This window comes from Lolium rigidum, chromosome 6 (assembly GCF_022539505.1).
Source record: "Lolium rigidum isolate FL_2022 chromosome 6, APGP_CSIRO_Lrig_0.1, whole genome shotgun sequence".
Classification (NCBI taxonomy): domain Eukaryota; kingdom Viridiplantae; phylum Streptophyta; class Magnoliopsida; order Poales; family Poaceae; genus Lolium; species Lolium rigidum.
This window is the reverse complement of record NC_061513.1, coordinates 33,215,919-33,243,328: the sequence shown is the minus strand read 5'-3', so window position 1 is coordinate 33,243,328 and position 27,410 is coordinate 33,215,919. Positions and strand designations below refer to the sequence as shown.

The window sequence follows — 27,410 nt, the reverse complement described above, 5'->3', positions numbered from 1 at the left end:
GAGCAAGTATGAACCTATGCAGTAGAGGTCATCATATTACTTCATAATACTTGAGAAAATGATTTAAATGAGGTGCTACACCTCATTGATTTAAATTCTAAAATTTGGATATAGTTTAAATGAGCTAGTATTGACTACATAGCCAATATTTTGATTCTAGCCCATGATCATGTACAGAACACCTATCATATTTTTACATAATAAATTAGAGTTTGTTAAATGTGAATTATTGCAATTGGATTCACTTCAAAATTCATAATGGTTGATTTTTAAGATTTATTTGAATACTGAAAAGTCTCTGTTTTGTCATTTTTGCTATTCAAAAACTACACCACATATGAGGTTGAATCCAGTGGGGTTAGTTAGTGCAATTCATAAGCTTTCCAGAACATTTTGATTTGCTAAATTTGGATTTGTATAATTTGAACTATTCAAATTTGAAGTGTGCTGCAGTATTGGATTTGAACTAAATGGATTAAACCAAATTTGAAAATACTGGGCCACGCGGGAAAACGAAACGGGCCTAACAGACTAAACAGACTGGGCCGGCCCAGCAGTGTGACTGGCACACGCGGGCTGCCTGACAGGTGAGGGGCCACCCGTCAGTGGCTTAATCTCGCCGAAGCGGTATGGAGTAAGCTGCGCCGTTGGATTAAAAGGTTGATCGACGGCCGAGGTTCGTCCTCATCCTCGACCAAGCTCGCCGGAGAGCTAACCCTACCGGCGGCAGCCGAGGGTCGTCGGCGGCGTACCTGGGCTCGGGCAGGACTTGGCGAGGCGGGCGATCGACGTTGTCGACGACGGCGAGTCGATTGGTGGTCGTGGGAGCTTCGGGGTGCGCGGAATCGTCGTCTTCGTCAAGCTGCTGTGGCGGCGGACTCCGATCAAATTCCGGCGAGCTAGCGTCTAATTGAGGAGGGGAAGTGTTCGAGGATGATCAGAGAAGAGAGGGGAGGCGGCTGGTGTGCTGTGATCGTCCAGGAGCGGCCTCCTTTTATAGGGGGTCGAGGTGCTGCGGGGGTACCGTGGAGGTCGTCCATGGCGTGGCGTCTCCGGTGCTCCAAGGGGCAGGCTAGGAGGCGCAGGGCGTAGGCGTCGTCTAGGCGGAGCTAATGAGCGTGCAGGTACGTCAGGGGAAGGACAAGGGAGTGCTGGCGATGCTCGAGTGCTCGCAGTACCGTGGCGGCAGAGCTCGGATCATTGCGATGGCTAGAGGGTTCCCGCGAGTCTATGTGGTTGTCTAGCAGGGTTCGGGTGCGGTGTAGGGAGCGCGTGTACGAGGGCAAGGCGAGGGGAGGACTGAGGCGACGACCCGGCTCGCCGCTCTGGCGTGTCCCGCGCACGGTGAGCGTGCTCACTGGCACGTACTGGACGTGTATGGGCGCGCGCGTTCTGGCCAGTAGCGTGGTCGAGCGTCGCTGGGGCGTGTACCGTCGAGGTACTGGAGGGGTATAGATGCTCCAGGACAAGGAGAGGCGCCAAGATGGTGGCCAGAGAGGAGGGTTGTGTGTGTGTGTGCATGCTCACGGCATGGTGAAGAAAAGGTGTTTCCCTCACTTTAATCGACATGAGCAAGTACATGCACAGCTGCAGGGGATGCAGGAGGTCACAATGATCACAAACCAAAAGTGGTGTAGTCCAAAATCTGGTGGATAGTAGCTAGTCTCATATTTCCAAAAGTGGCCAAGCAAGGTGTTTGATCAAATGCCCGCAAGAGAAAATTATTTAAATTTTGAAATTCTTTTTGGTGCATCTCTTTTATATAATTAGAGTGATGGAATGGTGGTGGTGGTGCTCATTTTGGTGAAGGTTTACAAGAATTCCAAAATGGGGCCATCTTCACATAGATTTAAAGTCTCCACTTGTCCCTGTCTTTCTGGTCAACCTAGTCAACATTAGCAGAGATGGTCAACATGAAAGTTGTTGACCTTGACATGGTCTTGGATTACATGGTCATAGTTGACCAAGTTTAGTTTGAGAGTTGAGAAATACAGAGGGGTAAAGTGGGGAACATTTTATAAAGTGGCAACATGACCATTATCACATGTATGTTGAGTTAGAGATTTTCTTTGATTTAATTTTGGTTTCTTTGATGCAAATGTGTTTATTTATCATATATGAACATTCTACAAGCAAGAGATCAAGCAATGGTGGCCTTGGTTGAAGTTTTGTAATTTGGCATAATGTGTATGTGAGGGAAATTTGGGAATTTTCTCCCTATTTGATTTCTCTTTATTTGATTTGACTTTGGTTGACTCTAAGGTGGTTCTTATGAGTTTAGAAACATTTTAAGAGCATTGAACCCAATTCATTTGGTCTTGCTCAAAGATTTGCAAATTTGGCCTTAATACATAAGGGATGAGGTGTTAAATTTTAATAAACTTGTAAAGGGTTTATCTTGCTTCACTTGGACATGGGTTAGGGTCCATTTAGTGTTATGTTAGTTTTAGAGAGGGTTTCCCATCATTTAGTCAAGGTTTAGAGACCTAGGTCAATGTTTGGTAAAAGTTTATGTGTCACATATGCTTTTATGCATATGTGGTATTTTATATTTAATTTGACTTGATTTGACCCAATTGGTTTTGTTGAATGTTGAAATGATATATGGAGGTGATCCAACCATTCACACAAGTCCTAGGGTTAGTTTTCTTAAATTCTCATATTTACTATTTTACTCTCATATGCCTCTATGGCATTTTTAGTTTTCTTTTTATTCTTTTGGTTTCAACCTAGAAATGATTTAAGAAGTACTATATAAGGTTTATAAAGCTTTTCCAATCCTTTAAGTAAAGTGGAAAGGTCTAGGGTAAATGTTGATAATGGTAGCCATAGGCACATATGCCTTTTTCTTATTTAATTTCCTTTTATTTTATTTTAACTAGGATGGTGATAAGAGGGATGAGTTTTAGGGTTTAAGTTTATTTCAAACTACTATAACAATCAATCATGGCAATAGCACAAGAATTAAACAAGATCACTATGTATCATACTTCATTTAATAAAAGTTTTTGTTGGTTCCAAAATTTGGAACTAGGGGAAATTCATTTGTTTTGTTTTGAAATTTTTGGGATGTTACAAACCCTTCCCCCTAAACAAATCTCGTCCCGAGATTTTAAGAAAAGTTAGGTTCCTAAGAGAGATTGAGCATTTTATTTACAGGAAGACATACTTGGCATGGTCTCGTGGTGCTTCCCGAGCTTCGGTGGCAGTCATGTGGTAGAGGTGGCCGTTGTTGTTGTTCTGGTTCCTTCTACCGGCGAAGCGACGCTGTTGTTGAGCAGGTGCTGCGGTATTGGCGGCAATCTTGGCAAGCTTCTTGGGGCACTCATTGGAGTAGTGGCCCACAACTCCACATTCATAGCAGTTTATAGTTGACTTGTCCTTCGGGTTGACGGGGATGGCATTGCTTCCAGTCCTCGGGCCAGTATTGGTGTTGTTGTTGTTTCCATTGTTGATGTTGCTGTTGGGGTGGTTGTTGTTGTGGTGGCTGTTGTTGTTGTTGTTGTTGTTGCCTCCGGGCTTCGGGGGTCCTCCGTTGTTGTTGGTGTAGTTGGGGCGATTATTCTGGGCAGGGGGCTTGTTGTATTTTGGTGTGAATCCTCCAGAGGAGTTATTGCGGTACTTCTGGGTATGGTGGGGTCCATTCTGACTCATCATTCTGCGCTTGCGGTTCTCATTGGCCTGATGCAGCTTTCCTTCCATCTGTATGGCTGAGTCTACGAGGGCTTCTAAGTCGGCGAACGGAATGTTCACTAACACAGTCTGCATCTCGTCGTGTAGTCCATTCAGGAATCTTTCCTTTCTCTTCTCATTGGTGTCGGTCTCATCCGGGGCGTACCTTGACAGAGTGAGAAACCTGTCGCGATATTCCACCACGGACATCCTTCCTTGTTTGAGTTCACGGAACTCGTCTCTCATTTTCTTGATCAGTCCTTGGGGCACATGATACTTGCTAAATTTCAGCTTGAAGTCTTCCCAGGTCATCATTTGTCCCGCATTCATTGTACGGGCACTTGTCCACCAGGCTCTGGCAGGTCCTGACAGGTAGTGGGTGGCGAACGAGTACTTTTCTCGCGGCTTCAACTCCCGCAACTTCGAGGTTATTCTCCATGGTCCGGAGCCGCTCATCAGCATCAAGGGGCTCTTCAGTCTTGTTGAATACCGGCGGGTTGGTGTGCTGAAAGTTCTTCAGCTTTGATCCAGGGTGATCGTTGTTTCCATGGCCTTGGTTGTTCTGAGCTATCTGTTGCAGTGCAGCAATGTTTGCTTGGCGTTCAGCTCTCTCGGCTTCTCGGTCTGCCATCATCGTCTGCAGCAGTTGCATCATGGCATCTTGGGTGGTGTTGCGGGTTGGTGGGGCCATCTGAACATTGAGGTAGATGATAAGATAAGAGGGAAGTTTCTATGGTTTGTTTTGTTAAAGTTTAACAAGGTTCATAATATTGAAAACTTGAGTAGTGTTGCGGGGGTAAAAACCAACAACACTTTTTTCATTCATACCAAGCATCATACATTACAAAGCTAACACACCGTTGGTTTGAAGAACCATTCATCGCTCTACGATACAAGGGGATCCTGATACAACTCACACCTACTTAAGTGCTTGGGTGATACTACTCTTCAGGGTGGAATTCTGCATCTTCACGAGTAATGTGCTTGGCGAGAGGCGAGGGCGTTGTCCAAATCCCTGAGGGTTTTGTACTGCCTGAACTCCTGAGGTGCTTCATAGGGGTTCATCTTTGGTTGTGGTGGAGGCATGGTCATCGGTCTTCCCATGGAGTCATGTCTTGGGTAGTAGATGAAACGAGTGTTCTTGATCTTGTCCTCATTTTGTCCACACGGACGGAAAATTGCTTCTTGCATAGCTTTGTCTAGCCCTTCCTTCCAAGTGTTTCCCGTTACGTAAAACCATATGGTTTCCCATACCGGGGCATCAAGCTTCCTTCGTAGATCGAGTAGAAACGTCCCACCGAGGTGGTTCTCCTAACCGAGCTTTGAGGGGTATTCCGAAGAATTCGGGATACGGGTGTCCTAGATAGTCCACTAGTTGCTTCAACTCCTTTTCAAACCTTTGGTCGCCTCCGGAACCAAGCTGATAGGACTCCCATTGGTACTTCATCTGTGAGCAATTTGGATAAGTAAGTTAATGAAGTGATCAAGTGTGCAAAATTTTATGTACCATTTCAAATAAAAGTAGAGCATGGATTTATTATTTTGAAAAGATCTCAAGGGTAAGAGTGAGAATATGTTTTCACAAATATTCACTTCATTGGTTTTGAAACTAAGTTTTTCGGACGTCCATTCTAACTAGGGTCTCCTAAGGTCAAACAATGGCTCGATACCAACTTGTCAACACCCGGATTTTTAAGTCCGGATGCCTATTATGCCATACATCGCAATCCCAGGAATATTGTTGTTGCGAGACATAATAGTTGAATATCATAGAGTCATCATTTATTACAACACATAATCGTCTTACAAGGGTAGATCACATGATCCAATATTACAATAGTAGTTGATCTATCGATCAACGAACATCACAAATAGCGAAAGCGAAGTAGTAGTGGCTATCTAATCCACAGTGCCAACGCTTGACGTCGAGAGCGGTCCTAGTTGTCGTAGACGTCCCGCTGTCCATCCTCCTCGTATCGTTGTTCACCTTCATAGTCCGGCCATTTGAATAGCCAGGGACAAAGCCATGAGTACTTTTAAAGTACTCGCAAACTAATACTAGTGTAAGCACTATCAACTATAGTAAGGGGATGCTAAGCTCTAAGTTTATTTGCATAAAGCCAAGTTTATTTCATAAACATTTAGAAAAGACTCTTCATTTGCTAAACTAACTCCAAGTGGGAACATTAGTGTCATTCCCACAACTCGTTGTGATTCAATGCAAAGTCACCATTCACCTTTCAAATTCAAGTCCCAAGTCATATGTCACATTTTTGAAAATGGTCCGATGACGGAACAAGTATGGCCTTCCCAACCGTCCATAACCGTGGACACGGCTATTCAAATAGTTCTACACTCTGCAGAGGTCGTACACTTGTGCCACAATATTTGCAATAATCCGTCGTGGTTAATCGGCCCTGATTTACCATACTCCGTATGCGGACTACCAACCATAACCTTTCACTTACATACTCTAGTATAGGCACCTCTCCCCATGAGCTTGGCCTCCCGGTGAAAACCGCAGATCAACCCGGAACCGCACGGGGCTTGGGCCGGACATTCACCTCATTCCACGTCATCTCGCATCGTTTTGTTTGTTGTGGAGGCAGCCCTCGGCCTAACCCCGATGACGCTTGTTAGAGGGAACCCATACTAAAGCACATAAATTTCTAGTTAAGCCCTTACCCATATTGGGTATTGTGGGGGTACTTTCAAATTGGAATGGTATCGCATCCGAACCCAACCATCAGCTTTTTGTAAAATTCACCAAGTCATTCACCAGTCATATTCACCTTCAAAATCTTTCAATAGAATGACTCATCATTCCAAGGTTTTTCAAAGTCATTTCATTTCATATGATCCCATCTAGAGTAGTCAATTCTATTTGTTTAGCACTAGCAACTAGTCATGAGGGGTGCTAACTAGCTTGTCTTGCTCTAGGCTAACTTTGATGCTCTTGTTCTACTCTATATCTAAACCAAGTGAATCATGAATCAAAAAGGTAAACTTTGATAAACAAAATTTAGAAACGCTTGTAAAGTAAAACTGGGAAATAGGAGCATTAAGCATAAAGTAAAAAATTGGTGCCTTGCTCTTGTAGAGCTTTGCACAAGGGAACCTTGCAAGAGTGTTAGCTTGCCTTGATTGGTGTATTGATCAAAGTTTTCCGGCTCTTCCTCCTGGTAGAATACCTCCTCCTCTTGATAGTCTCCGGTACTAGCGTCTAAAAACGAATACGAGGATACAATCACCAAACAATACTTAAGTACTCTTAATTAGCCTTAATGGCTCACTCAAATGATTTAGCATCACTACTTAACATTTATTCACAAATTATGCTAGGGTTTCTTTATTTAATATTAGGAAAATAATTTCCTCTCATTGAAAGTTGAAATTAGGGTTTCTCTTTGGTTTGGAGAAAATATTTCCTCTCATTGAATTCTTCTTAAGATTTAATCTTCTCAAATAACCAGGGATGATCCCATGTTGACCAAGGTCAACACTTCACACTTATTATTTGAGAGAAAGGATTTAAATGAGATTCATCATCTCATGTGATTTAAATAACCATGGCAATGTAAATACTATTTTGATTTAAAGTCTATAAGGGAGCAAGTATGAACCTATGCAGTAGAGGTCATCATATTACTTCATAATACTTGAGAAAATGATTTAAATGAGGTGCTACACCTCATTGATTTAAATTCTAAAATTTGGATATAGTTTAAATGAGCTAGTATTGACTACATAGCCAATATTTTGATTCTAGCACATGATCATGTACAGAACACCTATCATATTTTTACATAATAAATTAGAGTTTGTTAAATGTGAATTATTGCAATTTGATTCACTTCAAAATTCATAATGGTTGATTTTTAAGATTTATTTGAATACTGAAAAGTCTCTGTTTTGTCATTTTTGCTATTCAAAAACTACACCACATATGAGGTTGAATCCAGTGGGGTTAGTTAGAGCAATTCATAGGCTTTCCAGAACATTTTGATTTGCTAAATTTGGATTTGTATAATTTGAACTATTCAAATTTGAAGTGTGCTGCAGTATTGGATTTGAACTAAATGGATTAAACCAAATTTGAAAATACTGGGCCACGCGGGAAAACGAAACGGGCCTAACGGACTAAACAGATCGGGCCGGCCCAGCAGCGTGATCGGCACACGCGGGCTGCCTGACAGGTGAGGGGCCACCCGTCAGTGGCTTAATCTCGCCGAAGCGGTATGGAGTAAGCTGCGCCGTTGGATTAAAAGGTTGATCGACGGCCGAGGTTCGTCCTCATCCTCGACCAAGCTCGCCGGAGAGCTAACCCTACCGGCGGCAGCGAGGGTCGTCGGCGGCGTACCCGGGCTCGGGCAGGACTTGGCGAGGCGGGCGATCGACGTTGTCGACGACGGCGAGTCGATTGGTGGTCGTGGGAGCTTCGGGGGTGCGCGGAATCGTCGTCTTCGTCAAGCTGCCGTGGCGGCGGACTCCGATCAAATTCCGGCGAGCTAGCGTCTAATTGAGGAGGGGAAGTGTTCGAGGATGATCGAGAGAAGAGAGGGGAGGCGGCTGGTGTGCCGTGATCGTCCGGGAGCGGCCTCCTTTTATAGGGGTCGAGGTGCCGCGGGGGTACCGTGGAGGTCGTCCATGGCGTGGCGTCTCCGGTGCTCCAAGGGGCAGGCTAGGAGGCGCGAGGGCGTAGGCGTCGTCTAGGCGGAGCTAATGAGCGTGCGGGTACGTCGGGGGAAGGACAAGGGAGTGCCGGCGATGCTCGAGTGCTCGCAGCACCGTGGCGGCGAGCTCGGATCATTGCGATGGCTAGAGGGTTCCCGCGAGTCTATGTGGTTGTCTAGCAGGGTTCGGGTGCGGTGTAGGGAGCGCGTGTACGAGGGCAAGGCGAGGGAGGACCGAGGCGACGACCCGGCTCGCCGCTCGGCGTGTCCCGCGCACGGTGAGCGTGCTCACCGGCACGTACCGGACGTGTATGGGCGCGCGCGTTCGGCCGGCAGCGTGGTCGAGCGTCGGCCGGGCGTGTACCGTCGAGGTACTGGAGGGGTATAGATGCTCCAGGACAAGGAGAGGCGCCAAGATGGTGGCCAGAGAGGAGGGTTGTGTGTGTGTGTGCATGCTCACGGCATGGTGAAGAAAAGGTGTTTCCCTCACTTTAATCGACATGAGCAAGTACATGCACTGATGCAGGGGATGCAGGAGGTCACAATGATCACAAACCAAAAGTGGTGTAGTCCAAAATCTGGTGGATAGTAGCTAGTCTCATATTTCCAAAAAGTGGCCAGCAAGGTGTTTGATCAAATGCCCGCAAGAGAAAATTATTTAAATTTTGAAATTCTTTTTGGTGCATCTCTTTTATATAATTAGAGTGATGGAATGGTGGTGGTGGTGCTCATTTTGGTGAAGGTTACAAGAATTCCAAAATGGGGCCATCTTCACATAGATTTAAAGTCTCCACTTGTCCCTGTCTTTCTGGTCAACCTAGTCAACATTAGCAGAGATGGTCAACATGAAAGTTGTTGACCTTGACATGGTCTTGGATGACATGGTCATAGTTGACCAAGTTTAGTTTGAGAGTTGAGAAATACAGAGGGGTAAAGTGGGGAACATTTTATAAAGTGGCAACATGACCATTATCACATGTATGTTGAGTTAGAGATTTTCTTTGATTTAATTTTGGTTTCTTTGATGCAAATGTGTTTATTTATCATATATGAACATTCTACAAGCAAGAGATCAAGCAATGGTGGCCTTGGTTGAAGTTTTGTAATTTGGCATAATGTGTATGTGAGGGAAATTTGGGAATTTTCTCCCTATTTGATTTCTCTTTATTTGATTTGACTTTGGTTGACTCTAAGGTGGTTCTTATGAGTTTAGAAACATTTTAAGAGCATTGAACCCAATTCATTTGGTCTTGCTCAAAGATTTGCAAATTTGGCCTTAATACATAAGGGATGAGGTGTTAAATTTTAATAAACTTGTAAAGGGTTTATCTTGCTTCACTTGGACATGGGTTAGGGTCCATTTAGTGTTATGTTAGTTTTAGAGAGGGTTTCCCATCATTTAGTCAAGGTTTAGAGACCTAGGTCAATGTTTGGTAAAAAGCCTATGTGTCACATATGCTTTTATGCATATGTGGTATTTTATATTTAATTTGACTTGATTTGACCCAATTGGTTTTGTTGAATGTTGAAATGATATATGGAGGTGATCCAACCATTCACACAAGTCCTAGAGTTAGTTTTCTTAAATTCTCATATTTACTATTTTACTCTCATATGCCTCTATGGCATTTTTAGTTTTCTTTTTATTCTTTTTGGTTTCAACCTAGAAATGATTTAAGAAGTACTATATAAGGTTTATAAAGCTTTTCCAATCCTTTAAGTAAAGTGGAAAGGTCTAGGGTAAATGTTGATAATGGTAGCCATAGGCACATATGCCTTTTTCTTATTTAATTTCCTTTTATTTTATTTTAACTAGGATGGTGATAAGAGGGGTGAGTTTTAGGGTTTAAGTTTATTTCAAACTACTATAACAATCAATCATGGCAATAGCACAAGAATTAAACAAGATCACTATGTATCATACTTCATTTAATAAAAGTTTTTGTTGGTTCCAAAATTTGGAACTAGGGGAAATTCATTTGTTTTGTTTTGAAATTTTTGGGATGTTACACAAGGTCTATTGACCTGTGCACTTCCGGCATTTCTCTCTGTATTATGAAAGCAGTGGAAACTTAGTTAACAAAATGAAGATATGTAATGAGCTGGAGAGTGGAAACTTAGTTAATAAAATGAAGATTCACGACATCTTAGTCCTACCTGGGTAAGGAGTTTGGTGAGAGTGAAAAAGGGTTGTAAGCTTCTATCAGTTCCAGGCATATTTAGCTTAGTGCTTGTCATGACTTTGCTTTCTAGCTGTGTGAAACAAGCAATACATTCCTGATTGATTAGTTGAAATGATACTATGTGATAAACTGATGGTATGATAAAGGTTGCAATCTTGCACTGATGAGTCTTCCAGTTTGGATATATAGATGGTTGACTCTTGTTGTAAGCTATGCTGTGTTTTTTTGCAGTCTTATTATTTTGCAGTCTTTTCGAAATATCTATATTTGTTTGGTTGATCATGCTCTATTTTTTTTTGTCAGAGGATAACGAGGAGGACTGAACGACCGTGGTTGCCCCTTCTTTTTCTTCGAAGACATGTGTTTTATGGGGAAGTTTCTAGCTGCTCTCTATGATTTCCAAGTCTTTCTGTAGTACTTAGAGCATCAAATATGTGTGGAGTTTGAATTGCTTTCTTGGATATAGTGGTGGATGTGCTTGCTTCTGTCAAATGAAGCTTGAATTTATGGCAGATTCTCTTGATCTGTGTATATTTGGATGCCAAATGGGTTTGTCTTGTGTGACTTGCTCGCTGTATTTGCTGTTGTGTTATCAATGTGGATGTCTCAGAATTTAGAGGTGTCTGTGAATTGTAATATGAGCAAAATTGTAATTATTGTTCAGTTTAAATACAATTATGTAGAGAAACTTTGGATCTCTATAAATAGAGAGTGAATTTGTTTTTATTCCATATCTGAAGGTTTTGTGATTTCACGTCAGTTTTTTTTTTAAATCCTAAAATACATACCGCCGGCGCATAGGGCTGTTTGCCGGTGGTAAGTTGAAATACCGCTGGCGAGTTGGGAGACGCCGGTGGTACCTATTACCGCCGGCAAGTTGGGAAAACCGCCGGGGGTATTTCCACCTTACCGCTAGCGCTTACGAATACGCCGGCGGTAGCACTTTACCACCGGCGAGGTGATCGCCGGCGAATAGCAAGGCGCCAGCGGTAGGAAATTCTGTGCGCCAGCGGTAAGGCTGTTTGTAGTAGTGGATGACATCAAGTGGTGATCGTCATCAAGGTTGAGTTGGGCAAGTTCAAGTTGAGCATCTCAAGAGGATCATATGCTTGAAGCTTGCCGTCCATTTGGTGATAATGGACATGTGAAGATGTGCATCAATAGAGCTTTCCCATCATGGTGTATGGGGAGTAATTGTGAGTCTTCATGAAGCAACAATGATCAAGTGAGGCATTCCGGCTTGAGTGGAGCTTGAAGAGCTATCATCAAGATCAAGCGGGATGCGCAAGGCAAAGGTATGGCCTTTCTAGGTTTTCCTTTTACCGGTCTCAAGGTGGTTGTTGGGAGACCGGATTATAGGATAGATAGCCACACTATCAAGAGGGGCTTTCGGTTGGGTAACTTGATCGCATCGTCTTAGGGAGCTCAATCCTTTGCATACTTTGCATATCCCTATTGCTTCTTGGTGTTTCTCTGTGAGAGGTTCTTGAGCTTGTTGCTAGCTTTACAACAAGCCCAAGTTCATCGAAAACGGAATCCGCATGCATCTTCTATTGTGTTTTCGAGTTTGGACGTCTTCACCGTTTCTTGACGGTGGGAGACTCCCTCTCTAAAAACATCTAAAAATATCCTGTGAGGAGTCTCCATATTTCCAAAAAAAATTGGTTTCATGTCAATCGGAGTCCGGACACAAAAGTTATCACAGTTTTTGTATAACATGTTTTCCTGCTGGCCCGGTAACTCGCCCGGTTGGACCGGCCGTGGCATCGGCTGGCCCGGTTCCAACCAGCCCATGGACCAGTGCCATCCGGGCGGCATCCAGTATCGCCGGCTCCTTAGCCTATCGCCGGCTCCTTAGCCCGGTCATGGCCCAGCGCCCGGTCCGATTTGGGCCGGATGGCCCGGTCCGTGGCCCGGTCTGACCGGGTCCTGAACCAGACGGACTGGCCCCAGGCCCGGTTGACCGGCCTCCTCGACGGTTGACTCAGCCCAACTTTTCCCCAACGGTTATATTTGCTCTTGGGCTATAAATAGCCCTTCTTCCACCTTGGGCTGCATAAGTTCTTCCACTCTCTCTCCTCCATTGTTGACTTTGAAGAACTTGCCCTCTCTCTTGATTCCCCCCATGATTCTTGCTCATTCTTGAGAGATCTAAGAGAGGAGATCTAGATCTACAATCCCCACCAATCCTTTCCTCCTCTAAGTGAGGGGCACCCTTTGGATCTAGATCTTGGAGTCATTTGTTGATTTCCTCTTTGTTCTTCCTCTCTAATGTCATCCTAGCATTTGTTGCTTTGGTGGGATTTGAGTGTGAAGGATTTGAACACCTCTAGTGTTCTTGCTTTGCATCATTGCATAGTGTTGAGCTCTCCACCACGATTAGTTCGAGTGAGAGACCGTGAGCTTGTTACTCTTGGAGGGAGACCTCCTAGTTGGCTTGGCGGTTGGTGCTCCGGTGATCTCTCCAAGGAAGATTGTGAAGAGGCCCGGGCTTCTCCTTCGTGGAGCTTGTGAAGTGGTTGTGGAGCTTGCCATCTCCGGAGTGGAGGAAAAGCTAACCATAAGGAAAGGGCAATTATCCTTCGTGGGTGTGGCTCGGAGAATAGGGTGAGCCTTCGTGGCGTTGGGGAATCCTTCGTGGGACCTCCACTCCTCCAAACGTGATGTACCTTCTTGCAAAGGAAGGGAACACGAGAATACATCCTCGTCTCCGCGTGCCTCGGTTATTTCTATACCCGAGCTTACTTTCCTTGTGATAGCCATCGTGATTGAAGTACATATATCTTGCTATCACTTGTGCTTCATATATCTTGTGCCTATCTTGCTTAGCTCTAGTTGGTATTGTTACACTTAGTTGAGCCTAGCATATTTAGGGTTTGTGCTTGTAGAATAAACATAGTTTAATTTCGCATTCTTACAAGCCAAATCCCTAAGTGTTTTTAAACGCCTATTCACCCCCCTCTAGGCGCTCGTCCTTTCATGAAGGCATGTGATCGTGTTGAATGGGACTATTTACATGGATGTCTCTGTAAGTTGGGCTTTGCTCCAGATTGGATTACGGCTGTGATGAGATGTGTTACTCATGTACGTTATGCAGTCAGGGTCAATGGGGAGCTCACTATGCCAGTTATTCCATCTAGAGGAATCAGACAAGGGGATCCTATAAGTCCGTACCTCTTTCGCTCTCTGTACCGAAGGTCTGTCGAATCTGTTGTTTCTTAAGGAGAATGTGGGGGCACTACAAGGAGTTCGCAATGGCCGTGACGGCCCGCCTATTTCCCACCTCCTCTTCGCAGATGATAGCATCTTCTTCGCTCGGAGTGATGCAAGGAGTGTAGAGGCTCTCAAGGAAACCCTTTCGTTATACTATTAGGAGTCAGGACAAAAGATTAATGTTGATAAATCTTCAATTTTCTTTGGTCTACACTGTGACAGTCGGGTGAAGCTAGACGTGATGGCCAGATTAGGAGTTCACAATGAGGTTCCTTTAGGCCGATTCTGGAAAGAGCTTGGAAGCAAATGAATAGCTGATCCGGATGGCCTTTGTCGCGAGCAGGGAAGGAAATTTGGCTGAAGGCAGTAATACAAGCAATTCCAACATATTTGATGAGCTGTTTCCAGTTTCCGGTCTCCATTTGTGACTCTTTTCAAAAGTCCATTGCTGATCATTGGTGGGGCTTCGAAGACGGTAAAAAGAAGATGCATTGGCGCAGTTGGTCATGGCTATCTACCCCTAAATTTCTAGGGGGAATGGGTTTTAGAGACTTCGTCTTATTTAACCAGGCCATGCTCGGGCGACAAGCTTGGAGGTTACTCACAGATCCGCAGTCGCTGTGTGCCAGGGTACTAAAGGGAAGGTATTTCCCTCAGTGTGATTTCTGGGACGCTCCCAAGCCTCGATCATCGTCCTACACGTGGAGGAGTATACTGTTTGGCATGCAATTGGTGAAACGCGGATGCCGTTGGAGTGTTGGTGATGGTAACAGTATCAAAGTGTTGATTGATAGCTGGATTCCTAATGTCAGACCTGGGGAGGTACAGACTCTGGCGCCCATTCCAGAGGGTGCAACGGTGGCCTTTCTTCTTAGCGAGGATCGCCGGTCATGGGACGTCGAAGTTGTTCGTTCCGTTTTTGCAGAGGATGTTGCCAACCAGATCACTCAAATTCCTATCAGCCGGCGGGGAGGAACTGATTTCTTTCCTGGCCGCATACAAAATTTGGAGAGTACACTGTCCGTTCTGCATATCACATTGCTCAAATCGAGAATTTCTTTATCGAGCGCAGTAGGACGGGTGGTGTTGTTTCCTCTGCCATACAGTGTGATAGTTCACTTTGGAAGAAACTTTGGGCGATCAAGGCTCCTGGGAAGATGAAGATCAATCTATAGAGGTTCATCCATGACTGCCTGCCCTCTGGTTCCCAACTAAACCGCCGCCATATTCCAGCTCCGGCGGCATGCATGGTTTGCAACAGAGAGGAATCCTCGGCCCATGTGTTCCTTTTCTGTCGTTTGCTAGGGAAGTTTGGCGGGAGATCAAGCCAGTTTTTGGTATTCATCTTCGACGCAAGCTTTTCATCAATCCTAAGGAATTGGTTTTTGATTTCCTGGAGAGATCCACAGACAGAGAACGGATGGTTCTGACTGTGGTAATTTGGCACTTGTGGATTTATCGGAATGGCGTCCGGAATGGTGAACCTCCAAGACATCCACATAGTGTGGCCGAACAATGCAAGGCTTATGTCGATATGATCGAGATGCATCTCTTTAAACCTGCCCCTTCTACTAGGCGTGAGACAGCTTCAGCTCCTCGCTGGTCTCCGCCGCTGGAAGGTACGGTTCAGATCTTTGTTGATGCAGCTCTGTTCCCACCTTCTCTACGCATGGGAATTGGTGTAGTGATCCGAGACCACAATGGTGCATGCCCTGCTGCTTGCAGCGAGCTCCTTGAGGAGGTCACCTCGCCAGAGATAGCTGAAGCGCTCGCCCTTCGTCGCGCTTTGTCCCTAGCTGGTACTGAAGGTTTCGACAGGTTAATTGTGGCATCTGATTGTCTTTCCTTGGTGCAACGAGTCAACAGCCTGGAGTTGGATCGTAGCCAAGTTGGAGTGGTGGTTCAAGACATCAAGGCTATGGCGGCAAGCTTCGCTTCGGTGTCTTTCATCCACGTTAATCGTCAGTGTAATCTTGCGGCTCATTCTTTAGCTCGTTCTGCTGAACTGTTTATTTCGGTCACGTTTAGAAACTCTATTCCGGATTGCATCCGGCATACCATTTGTAATGGTCTGTCTTGATTAATAAAGAGCCGCATTCTCAAAAAATTCTTTCCAGTACACCAACTAGATTTTACATTCTAGGTTAGTAGTGCACATGGGCAAGCCAAGATAAGTGAAAGGTAAAGATTCGGCCTTACATCCAAATATGTCTGCTAAGCGATAATAATATTCAGCTATTATGTTTATTGGAACCATGGATGTTTTCTTGTAATTAACTTTGGTCCTGTAGAATAGGAAAAATTGAAAGATCTTGAAACTTTAGATATTTGAATTGGCATATATACATGCAAATGTGTGAATGTTAGAAGTTTTTATGGAACTCCATTACAATTTTGAATTGTTGGATCACACAGCAAAAAATCCGTTCTCTACGAGTATGGTGGAGACATTAGGATTCCTTAAACCAAACCTTCTTCACATCCTCATAGAATATTCAAATTGGAAGAAATACTTCCTTGCAAAAATACTAAAATATCAAGTATGGGTAACTTGATAATCTTACTCTACAATGTTCACATTGTCTCTCCGCCCTTCAAAGCGAAAGGGATTACTACATATCAATCATTATTCAGTACTTCCTTAATTGTTTAGTCGTATCACAAGATGTAATTTTACCATGTGATATTATCCTCAAGCAACCGAGAGAGAAGATCTTAACACCATGTATTTTGATTTAATTTACTTAGTTAAAGTATAAAATAAGATGCATCAGATATTGCTATCCAAAGGGAAATATGTATGGTGATATAAAAATTGCAAGTTCTTACTTCCTTTTACCGGTTTATCAAAAGTACTATCCACGTGAGCAACAAAAGCTTTGCGAGGCTACCACAAGAGATGTCGAGCCAAAGCCCGTAAGGAAATAAAAGAATGGTCTTTGTGAGGAGAACTAATTTATATAGAAAACTAAACTAAACAAGGGTTCATGGATGTACCTTAGACGAGGTGGGCTCACTTAGCGCCACCGTTATTAGAGCTAGAGTTGGAGAACTCCTCCTCGGATCCATCCACCTTCTGCACCGCCACCATCTATCGACATTAGCCAAATCCAGGGGACAGTCGCCGATGAAGGTCCATAGGTCCGTCTGACACAATGCCTCTTGTGGCGGCATCCATCTCAAACCGGTATGTCTGAGGATGATGTACCGGTGCTACCCCGCCTTGTGCTCACGACGCTCGGTGCCATTGCACTAGGAGGCGGTGCTAGAGAGGAGGAGCCCAAATTCTGTATCCAAATCCACCACCTACTCCATCCCTGAGGATAGTGATGAGACCGATGCCGCGAACTACATGGCTTGCCTCTGATGGTGCTCAAGGTAGGATCAAGTGGTGAGGGAGGGGCTGACACGGGGGCGGCGGGTACTGTGTGGCAGCGGCTCGGGCATTATCGAATAGACGGGACTGAGCAATATGAAAGAGTGTGAGGGGGAAGGATTGGAGATTCTAGGGTCGTGAGTGACTCAGAGGACACGAGTAGGTGTTTTATAGGCCAAATATGTGGGCTTTTGGGCTGCATATATTTCGCAACAGTCAAATACAAATCAGTGCCGCCAAGGAGACCTAAATCAGTGCTCGGTCTTCCTAGGCCTCATTAGCGACGCTATAATATATTTAACCGTGGGCTTTTTCACTGCCATTGTTGATGTATCATTGGTATCGGTTTGTACTAGTGAAATTATTATAAATTTAAATTTTATTTGATGAAGTAAAAAAATGAAAATTAATTTTCAAATCTATTCACAAATATATAAAATTTACATTGCATAATTTAGATTTTGCATTTTCATTGCAGTTCTATGCAATGATGATGTTTGCTTTTTAATTCACCACATGTGCCGTTCTGCGCAGCCTATAAATTGAATGATCTTGGAACTTTGTAGATTTTGCTGTAAATATGTGAATGTTAGAAGTTTTCAAAAGCCATTACAATTTCGAATTGTTGAAACTCAAAGCCAAAAATCCGATCTCTATGGGTATGGTGTCATTATGTGATTCCTTAAGGAAAACCTTCTACGCATCCTCATAGGAACATTCAAAATTAAAATGAATATATTCTTACAAAAAATACTGAAAATATCTAACATTATGGTCACTTGATAATCTTAGTCTGCAATCTTCACATTTTTCTCCAGCCTTCAAAACTGAAGGGCTTAACTATATATCAATCATTTTTCGGTCTCTTGTGTGTTTAGTCGTATCACCAAATGCAATTTTGCCGCATTATATATATTGTATCCTCAAGCAACCGGGAGAGACGATCGTAAGACCATGTCTTTTGCTTTAATTGCCTGAGTTCAAATAGAAAAGAAGATACATCAGATATTGTTGCCCAAAGGAAAATGTATGGTCACATAAAAGTTGCAAGTTCTTACTTCTTTTTCCCAGTTTATTGAAAGTACGATCCACACGAGCAACAAAAGCTTTGTGAGACTACCACAAACTATGCCGAGCCAAAGACCCTGTTGAAAGCACGACAAAATTGGTATTTGATATGTATTCATGCAGCCAGTGAAGCAAGAAGTTAATGCTAAGATGGGTAGTACTTTGGATGAGGACATAGTAGGTACCATTCCATTCAGATGCAGGACAAATGCAAGAAACACGGCCAAGGGGATGCCTGCCAAGTAGAACGCGGCGAGATTGACACGAGCACCAGTCTTCTGCTCACCACATCCAGTTATCACACCTGAAATGTACAGTTCATTATCATGTCACCATGCATGTTCTATCTAGCAATGTCAGGGTCTTTTAATTTTATATGCTCGTATACCTGAAAGAGAAGTATGGATTCCATCTATAAAGAAGGATATCGCGAGAACTGGTATCATCCGTGCAATGTATGTGACGACTTCCTCCTCATTGCTGTACAAATATCCCCAGGATTTGCGTAGTAGAATCATTGCAACAGACATGACCAAGCCTCCACACAAGGCCATACATACGACTACTCTTGTTGCTAGCTTCGCTGCCTCAGGCTTACCAGCACCAAGTTCATTGGAAACGCGTGTACTGTATATTCAGGAAAAGGCCGATCAGCATATAGATGGGAGAAAGAATTCCACATTGTGTTTGTGAACCTTAGGGTACCTTATGGCTGTGCAGAGACCAGCTGGCACCATGAACATGAGAGAGCCCGTATTAAGACTGCAGAATCCAACAGTGCACAACTTAGACAGAAGGAAAGAACAAGAGTTATGTGTTGAGATGTACTCTCCCTGTTCCATAATTTTTGTCGTGGTTTTAGTGTGAACTAAAACTAAAACCATGGCAAGAATTATATAGCTGAGGACAGAGATTGTCCGTAGTACATGCAAATAATGTACAGTAGTTTAATTACCATATGGACAATACTGACGTCTCAAGTTCAGGATTAGGCAGAAGACCAGAGAGCAGCACAAGCAGTTCAAACGACCACCACTCCAAACTGCAATTTTTCATTGATTAGTTAATTAAATCAACTTGTACATATGTGCTGACCAAGAAAGAAGATATGCAAGTTGTTTGATATGTCTCACCAAAGCATCATTGCCGATGGGAAGGCGAGCCCTGCAAACTGTCGCAGCTCCTTGAAGGCGTCCATGGAGAACCCAGTCCACGTTCTCTTGCAAGCTCCCGACAGCCTCGTGTACAGGCTCAGTAGAGCCAGGTTGATGCAGGAGGAGACGGTGTTGCTGAGCGCCGCGCCTTTGCTCCCCATGCCGGCCTTGTGCACCAGCGCCCAGCAGACTAGGACGTGGCTGAGCGCCGTGGCGGCGGAGCTGGCCATCACCGGCACGACGATGCTCTGCGTCTGCAGGAAGCGGATGTGGCAGACGAGAGGCACGTAGGGGACGAGCGACGGGACGAGCAACCACGCATAGGTGCCGGCCTCGGCGGCGATGGACCGGTCCTGGCCGAGGAGCAGTAGGATCCTGGTGGTGTTGGCCCACACGACGACGATGGGGACGCAGGCCAGCGCGAGCACCACCATCGCCCGCTGCTTGTACACGCCGAGGAGGTGGTACTGCCGCGCGCCGAACGCCTGCCCGCACAGCGTGTCCAGCGCGCTCGACATGCCGACGAGAAAGCTGAAGCCGGTGACGTTGGCGAGGGAGGTGGCGAGAGAGGCGCCGGCGAGGGGAAGCTCGCCGAGATGGCCCACGAACATCACGGACACCAGCTGCAGAGCGCACTGGAAGATGCCGCTTGCCACCAGCGGCCCCGCTAGCCGCAGAAGCCGCTTCACCTCCGCTGCCGCAGCATTCTCGCCGCCCTTCTCAGGTCCGGTGACGAGCAGGGGTTCCTGTACGCTTGGCTTCTGCATTCTTATGAGCTCTAGTTGAGGACTGGAGTAACGAGATGGTGAGGAAGCAGGGGGAGATGGATGGAGGGTATTTATATATCGGGAACTATACAATATAATCTGTGGAAACTGCCTAGCACCTGCATCTATATAGATTTTTGTTCAGTGCTTTGACTGATGCTGATAGGTTAAGCGTGGCTGCCAAGCACTAGAGGCGGTGCAGAGCAACATAGATCCATGTTTTTCTACACGTGGAGTTTGTTCCTCTCTGTCCAAATGTGTCTGACGACATTAGACTATGACATTATTGACAGGAAAAAGTTTATTTTAAACCCTGAACTCATAGAGGTTAGATGAAATGAACCTTGAACTCGAAATCCCTGTCGTTTACACCCTAAACTATCTAATCCCGGTCTAAATCAAACCTTGGACCTGTTTTTCAGGGCAGAAAAATAAAATTCTAAATTGCTACTCTTACTGACAATACAGGCCCACCTATCATATTCATCACAGGTCCACCTCCCCAATCTTCATCAAACATGAGCTACTCTTCATCAAACATGAGCTCAGTGACCTCGCGCAGCTCTCGAAGATCGACCTCACCTCACTTTGGACAGATTAAACCGATGCCGCGGCCTCCCAAAATCCCAGCTCCGCTCCTGTGATGCTTGACGCATGTAGCATGCCAGTGTGCGCACGCCACGCCAAAACTGCTCGCGCGGATCTGAGAGTCTCAGGTCTGGCCTCGCTGCCATCCATGGGGTCAAATGCATCTATTGGTAAAAGATCATACTAATACACACACACCTAGGCCTCGTGAATTAAATTGGCATAGCTAGTATGTCCGAACCGCACAGAATGAAATTGGCAAGAAAATCGTACCCAATTTGATAGAAACTCGAGCTTCCCTTCACTGCTCGCGTCGCCCTTCAACAAGACGTGGCGGATCTCGGCTTTGTCGCCGCAGCGACAATGCCCACTTCTTGCTGCTGCTGCCAGACCGTGGACCATGCCGTAGAGCGCCGAGCCGTGCGTCTGCAGCTGTATGGAACAATTTTGTGCGCTTCTCCGGCGGGTAACCCTCGGCCGCTGGCTCCTCCGGCTGCGGTGCTTGCACCAGAGGGCTTGGCGTCGGCATCACAGCGCACCCCACCCATGGATGAAGGAGGCGGCCGGAGGAGCTCCTCACAGACGATGGATGCATCGCCGGCCTTTCCCTGCTAGGAAGGAGTTCGTGGCCGGGGGAGAGATGGATTAGGATAGGAGATGAATCCGAAATGCGGGCCCGTCTAGTCAGTGAGACACTGGTTACTCCCGGCCGGGATTTTTCTTTTCCCGGTGAGCCAAACGCGTCTAAGGTTCGATTTAGATCGGGATTGGATAGTTCAGGGTACAAACGACAGGGATTTTGAGTTTAGGGTTCATTTCGTCCAACCTCTATGAATTCAGTGGTTGAAAATAGACTTTTTCCTGGAAAAAGTTTATTTTAAACCCTGAACTCATAGAGGTTAGATGAAATGAACCTTGAACTCGAAATCCCTGTCGTTTACACCCTAAACTATCTAATCCCGGTCTAAATCAAACCTTGGACCTGTTTTTCAGTGGCAGAAAAATAAAATTCTAAATTGCTACTCTTATCGACAATACAGCCCACCTATCATATTCATCACAGGTCCACCTCCCCAATCTTCATCAAACATGAGCTACTCTTCATCAAACATGAGCTCAGTGACCTCGCGCAGCTCTCGAAGATCGACCTCACCTCACTTTGGACAGATTAAACTGTCAACACCCAGATTTTTAAGTCCAGATGCCTATTATGCCATACATCGCAATCCCAGGAATATTGTTGTTGCGAGACATAATAGTTGAATATCATAGAGTCATCATTTATTACAACACATAATCGTCTTACAAGGGTAGATCACATGATCCAATATTACAATAGTAGTTGATCTATTGATCAACGAACATCACAAATAGCGGAAGCGAAGTAGTAGTGGCTATCTAATCCACAGGCCAACGCTTGACGTCAGGAGCGGTCCTAGTTGTCGTAGACGTCCTGCGGTCCATCTTCCTTGTACTGCGGGTCTCCTTCAAAGTCTGGCCATTTGAATAGCCAGGGACAAAGCCATGAGTACTTTTAAAGTACTCGCAAACTAATACTAGTGTAAGCACTATCAATTTTAGTAAGGGGATACTAAGCTCTAGATTTATTTGCATAAAGCCAAGTTTATTTCATAAACATTTAGTAAAGATGCTTGAATCACTAGACTAACTCAAGTGGGAACATTAGTGTCATTCCCACAACTTGGTTGTGATTTTAATTCAAATCCACCCTTCACCTTTCAAAATTTAAAACACAAGTCATATGCCACATTTTTGAAAATGGTCTGATGATGGAACAGTATGGCCTTGCCAACCGTCCCTAACCGTGGACGCGGCTATTCGAATAGGTTTACACTCGCAGAGGTTGTACACTTGTGCCACAACTTTTGATTACATCCGTCGAGGATAACCCCGAATCATCGTAACACAGTACGCGGATCATCAACCATAACCTTTCACTTATATATGCTAGTATGAGCACCTCTCCCCATGAGCTTGGCCTCCCGGTGAAAACCGCAGATAACCCGGGAACTGCACAGGGCTTGGGCCGTACATTCACCTCATCTTTAACGTCGTTTCTTTTGTGTTGTGGAGGCAGCTTTTGGCATAACCCCGATGACGCTTGTTTAGAGGGAACCCATACTAAGACACATAAACTTCCAGCTAAGCCCTACCCATAATCAGGTATTGTAAGGGTACTTGTAAATTGGAATGGTATCGCATCCGAACCCAACCATCAGTTTTCGTAAAATTCACCAAGTCATTCACCAGTCATATTCACCTTCAAAATCTTTCAATAGAATGACTCATCATTCCAAGGTTTTCAAAGTCATTGGTTTTCACAAGTTCCCATCTCTAATAGTCAATTTTAATCTTTAGCACTAGCAACTAGTTATGAGGGGTGCTAAGTAACCTGGATTGCTCTAGGCTAAGTTTGATACTCTTGCACTACTCCATAACTAAGCAAAATGAATCATGAATCAAAAAGTAACTTGGATAAATAAACTCAAGTAAAGCTTTAATAAACCAAAGTCAAAAACTTGTAAGGTAAAAACTTGGGATAGGATCATTAAGCATAAATTAAATGGGGATGAGGCCTTGCTCTTGTAGAGCTTTGCCTTAGGGTATCTTGCAAGAATATTAGCTTGCCTTGGTTGGTGTATGGATCAAAATGTTCCTCCTTCTTCTCCGTAGATGTTCTCGTCGTCCCCTTCGTAGCCTTCGGTACTAGCGTCTATAAACGAATACGAGGATACAATCACCACACAAAACTTGCATGCTAGACTAAACACACCAAAGATTCACACAAGCCTATGCTAGCATCACATCTTATTAGCATGGTGATTTACTTTGTTTTATTTTAAAGAAAACAATAATTTCCTCTCATTATAATTGTTTATTAGTATAACTCTTTAATGCTTTGGAGGAAATAGTTTCCTCTCATTACAAGTATTAATTAATGTTTCTATTTATTTATTTGGAGAACTAATCTCCTCTCATTAAATATTGTTAAGATTTAATTTCCTCAAATACTAAGGTATGAGCACATGTTGACTAAGGTCAACACTTCACACTTATTATTTGAGAAACATGATTTAAATGAGGGAATACACCTCATGCAATTTAATACCAACATAGTAATGATTTAATATCCTCAAATAATTCCGTATGAGAGTTAATAGACCATGGTCTCTACCTCATGTAGAATTACTTGAGACAAAGGTTTAAATGAGAGGGATACCTCTCATATGATTTAATAATTAGTTGGAACAATTTAAATGCTACTATGGCAATCATTTAATATTCTTAAGTGAGCCAGTATGAGACCAAGCAACAAGGGTCATCACATTACTTCATATTACTTGTGAGAATGATTTAAATGAGGTGCTACACCTCATAGATTTAAATTCCTAATATTTGAAATAGTTTGAAAGGGCTAGTATTGACTACATAGCCAATATTTTGATTCTCGCCCATGATCATGCAAAACAACTATGCTATATTTTTGCATAAACAATTAGATTATGTCAAATGTGAATTATTAGAGTTGGAATCAACTCAAAATCATTTATAGATAATTTTTAATATTTATTTGAAGTTAGAAAAGGCCCTGCCTTGTTATTTTTATCATTTGAAAATAAATACGAATTTGGATATGAGGCCAGTGGCATTATTTAGAAAATTTCATGAGCTTTCCGAATATATAAAATTGGTTAAATTTGGTGTAGTAGATTTCAAGCTATTCAAATTTGAAGTGGGCAGCAGTGTTGAATTTGAACTAAATGAATTAATTCCGATTTGAATTTCTGGGCCGCGCGGGAAAACTTAACGGGCCGAAACGAATTAAACGAGCACTGCGCGGCCCAACACGCATCTGGTGAGCGTGGGCTGCCTGACGAGGTGGGGACCACCTGTCAGCGGCTCTTAACACGCGAAACGGTACGCGCGCTGAGGGGCGTGGGATTAGAGGATGGATCGACGGCTCACAGAGGCCGTCGTCTCCGGCGGGATTTCGACGAGCTCACGGCGAGCCTAGGGGGTTGGAGGGCTTACCGAGGTTCCCGCGGTGTTCTACTGGTGGCGAGGCGACGTTGTCGAGGATGCTGAGGCAGCTGGTAGCAGTGGCGAAGCTCGGGGTGGCGCCAATCGTCGACGGTGAGCTGCGTTCCCCGGCGGCTCCGATCTTGAAATTGCGTCGTCTCCGGCAGCAATCGAACGAGCTATGGTGGTGAGGATGATTAGTGGTGAGAGGGGAGTCGAGTGGTGTGAAGATAGCGTGCTGGGAGTGCCTCTATTTATAGTTTCGAGGGGTGCCGCGGGGTGCTGCAAGGGCGTAGCCATGGCGTGGCGTTTCCGGCGAGCGAAAGGGCAAGCGAAGGACGGCAGAGTGTAGGCGTCGCCCTGGAGATGCTCTAGGTGTAGCGGGCGCAGTGATAGGGCTACGGAAACGCTTGAGTTCTTGCAGTAATCATGGCGGTACCCGCGGTACGTCACCGGCGAGGACGGTGGTGACGAGGCCGCCGCAGCCGTTCGAGTGTGGCTAGGCTGGTAGAGGGCGTGGAGTAGATGCTCGACGCGGCGCTAGCCTTTGAAGGGGTGGCGTAGGGCGCTCGAGGGCACGACGTCCCGGCGCGTCCGTAGCGTGATCACCACGCCGGGCCGGCACGCTCCGGCACGTTTTGGACGCGCCGTCGCTGGCCAATGCCAAGCCTTGGCGAGCTGGGGCTGCGTACCGTTGGCGTCCTTGTGCTGCAGGGATGCTCGAGGACATGGAGAAACGACGAGGGAGAGGCCAGGGAGAGGAGTGCACAAAGGTGGCCGGCATGGCCACGGCATGCATAGTTTTAGGATTTTCTTCTCCCTCTCTCTCACTTTAATCGATCAAGGAGGTACTCGGGAGGATGCAGGGGTCCTAGAACTAGCTAATGATCACAAGTTTAAAGTGTTTTAGTGAAGAAACCACTCGGATACAAGGGTGTAACACAAATCTGGAACTCGCTCGCCAAGTGTTCGACACAATGCCCGCATGAATATTTTTGTCGAATTATGGAATTCTTTTTGGTACATCTCAATCATATATTTAATGTGTTGGATTGGTGGTGGTGGTGTTCATTTTGTAAGTGATTTGCAACATTTCAAATTTGAGGTGATCTTCCCATTAATTTAAAGTCTTCTCTTGTTCAATTTCTACTGGTCAACCTGGTCAACTTTAACCATGATGGTCAACATGAAAGTTGTAGACCTTGACATGGTCTTGGATGACCTGGCTTTGTTTGACTAATTTTAGTTTAAGAATTGAGAAATACAGGGGGTAAAGTGGTGAAGAAAATATTTTTGGTCCATATGACCATTATCATATGTATGAAGAAATCTTGATTTCTTTGGGTTTGATTCTTGATCCAAGGATGCATTTGTGTTAGTTTATCACTTTAAAGTATTTTAGAAGCAATGGGGCAAGCAATTGTGGCCTAGGTTAAGGAATTGCAAATTGGCATATGGTGTATGTAAGTGAAATATGGAATTTTCTCTCCATTTTATTTCTCTCCAATTGATTTGATTTTTCTTGACTCTAATGTGGTTCTTATTAGTTTAGAAACATTTTAAGAGCATTGAAACCAATTCAAATGGTCTTGTTCAAAGATTTGCAAATTTGGCCATAACACATAAGAGGTGATGTGTCAAATTTTATTGTTTTTTGTAAATTGTTCACCTTGCTTTGCTTGGGCATGGGTTAGGGTCAATTTAGGGTTATATTAGGTTGGGAGATGGTTTCACATTATTTGTTCAAGGTTTAGGGTCATAGAGCAAAAATTGGGTATTGTGGCTATGTGTCACATATGCCTTTATGCATATGTTGCATTTGAGTTTTAATTTGACTTGGCTTGACCCAAATGGTGTGGTTGAGTGTTGAAATGGTATATAGGAGTGATCCCACCATTCATAACAAATATTAGGGTCAAGGTTCCTAAATTCATAAATTTGCATTTTACTCTCATATGCCTCTATGGCATTTTTAGTTTCTTTTTAATTTCTTTGGTTTCACTTTGGATTGGTTTGATAGGTACTAGGTAAGGTGTATGAAGGTTTTCCAAACCTCTAAACAAAGTAGAAAGGTCTAGGGTAAAGATTTGTAAAAATAACCATAGGCACATATACCTTTTTCTTATTTAATTTCCTTTTATTTGATTTTAGCTATGATGGTGAAAAGAGGGGTGAGTTTTAGGGTTTAAGGTTATTTCAAAACTACTATAACAATCAATCATGGTAATAGCACAAGAATTAAACAAGATCACTATGTATCATACTTCATTTATTAAAAGTTTTTGTTGGTTCCAAAATTTGGAACTAGGGAAATTCATTTGTTTTGTTCTGAATTTTTGGGATGTTACAAACCCTTCCCCCTTAAACAAATCTCGTCCCGAGATTTTTAAGAAAAGTTAGGTTCCTAAGAGAGATTGAGCATGTTATTAACAGGAAGACATACTTGGCATGGTCTGTGGTGCTTCCTGAGCTTCAGTGGCATTCAAGCGGTAGTAACGACCGTTGCGGTTGTGTGGGTAGTTTGGGGCCAACTTTCTTCCGAGCTTGTGGCACGGAGGCTGCTGCTGGGCGGTTGCGGTGGTATTTTAAGGCAGTCCTAGCAAGCTTCTTGGGGCATTCATTGGAGTAATGACCCACAGTTCCACATTCATAGCAGGTTACCGTTGACTTGTCCT

At 44.3% G+C, this 27,410-nt stretch overlaps 1 protein-coding gene across 1 annotated transcript; it reads right to left on the bottom strand.

Annotated features, from left to right (window-relative positions):
- Positions 1 to 17,789: 17,789 nt before the first annotated feature.
- Positions 17,790 to 20,121, bottom strand: LOC124661945 (protein DETOXIFICATION 16-like). Its single transcript, XM_047199834.1, has 7 exons — positions 19,319 to 20,121; positions 19,141 to 19,227; positions 18,891 to 18,947; positions 18,574 to 18,812; positions 18,371 to 18,489; positions 18,176 to 18,262; positions 17,790 to 18,091 (listed from the first exon to the last, which is right to left on the bottom strand). The coding sequence occupies exons 1-7, from the start codon at positions 20,104 to 20,106 to the stop codon at positions 18,041 to 18,043; spliced, it is 1,428 nt and encodes a 475-aa protein (XP_047055790.1). The 5' UTR covers positions 20,107 to 20,121; the 3' UTR covers positions 17,790 to 18,040.
- Positions 20,122 to 27,410: the final 7,289 nt, after the last annotated feature.

What these genes read in the sequence shown, in the direction of transcription:
- LOC124661945 (XM_047199834.1), bottom strand. Translation starts at nt 20,106, where the DNA reads ATGCAGAAGCCAAGCGTACAGGAACCCCTGCTCGTCACCGGACCTGAG. An exon ending in CCATCGGCAATGATGCTTTG is followed by an intron (nt 19,228 to 19,318) that starts GTGAGACATATC and finishes GAAAAATTGCAG; the next exon opens with TTTGGAGTGGTGGTCGTTTG. An exon ending in GGTCTCTGCACAGCCATAAG is followed by an intron (nt 18,813 to 18,890) that starts GTACCCTAAGGT and finishes CTGAATATACAG; the next exon opens with TACACGCGTTTCCAATGAAC.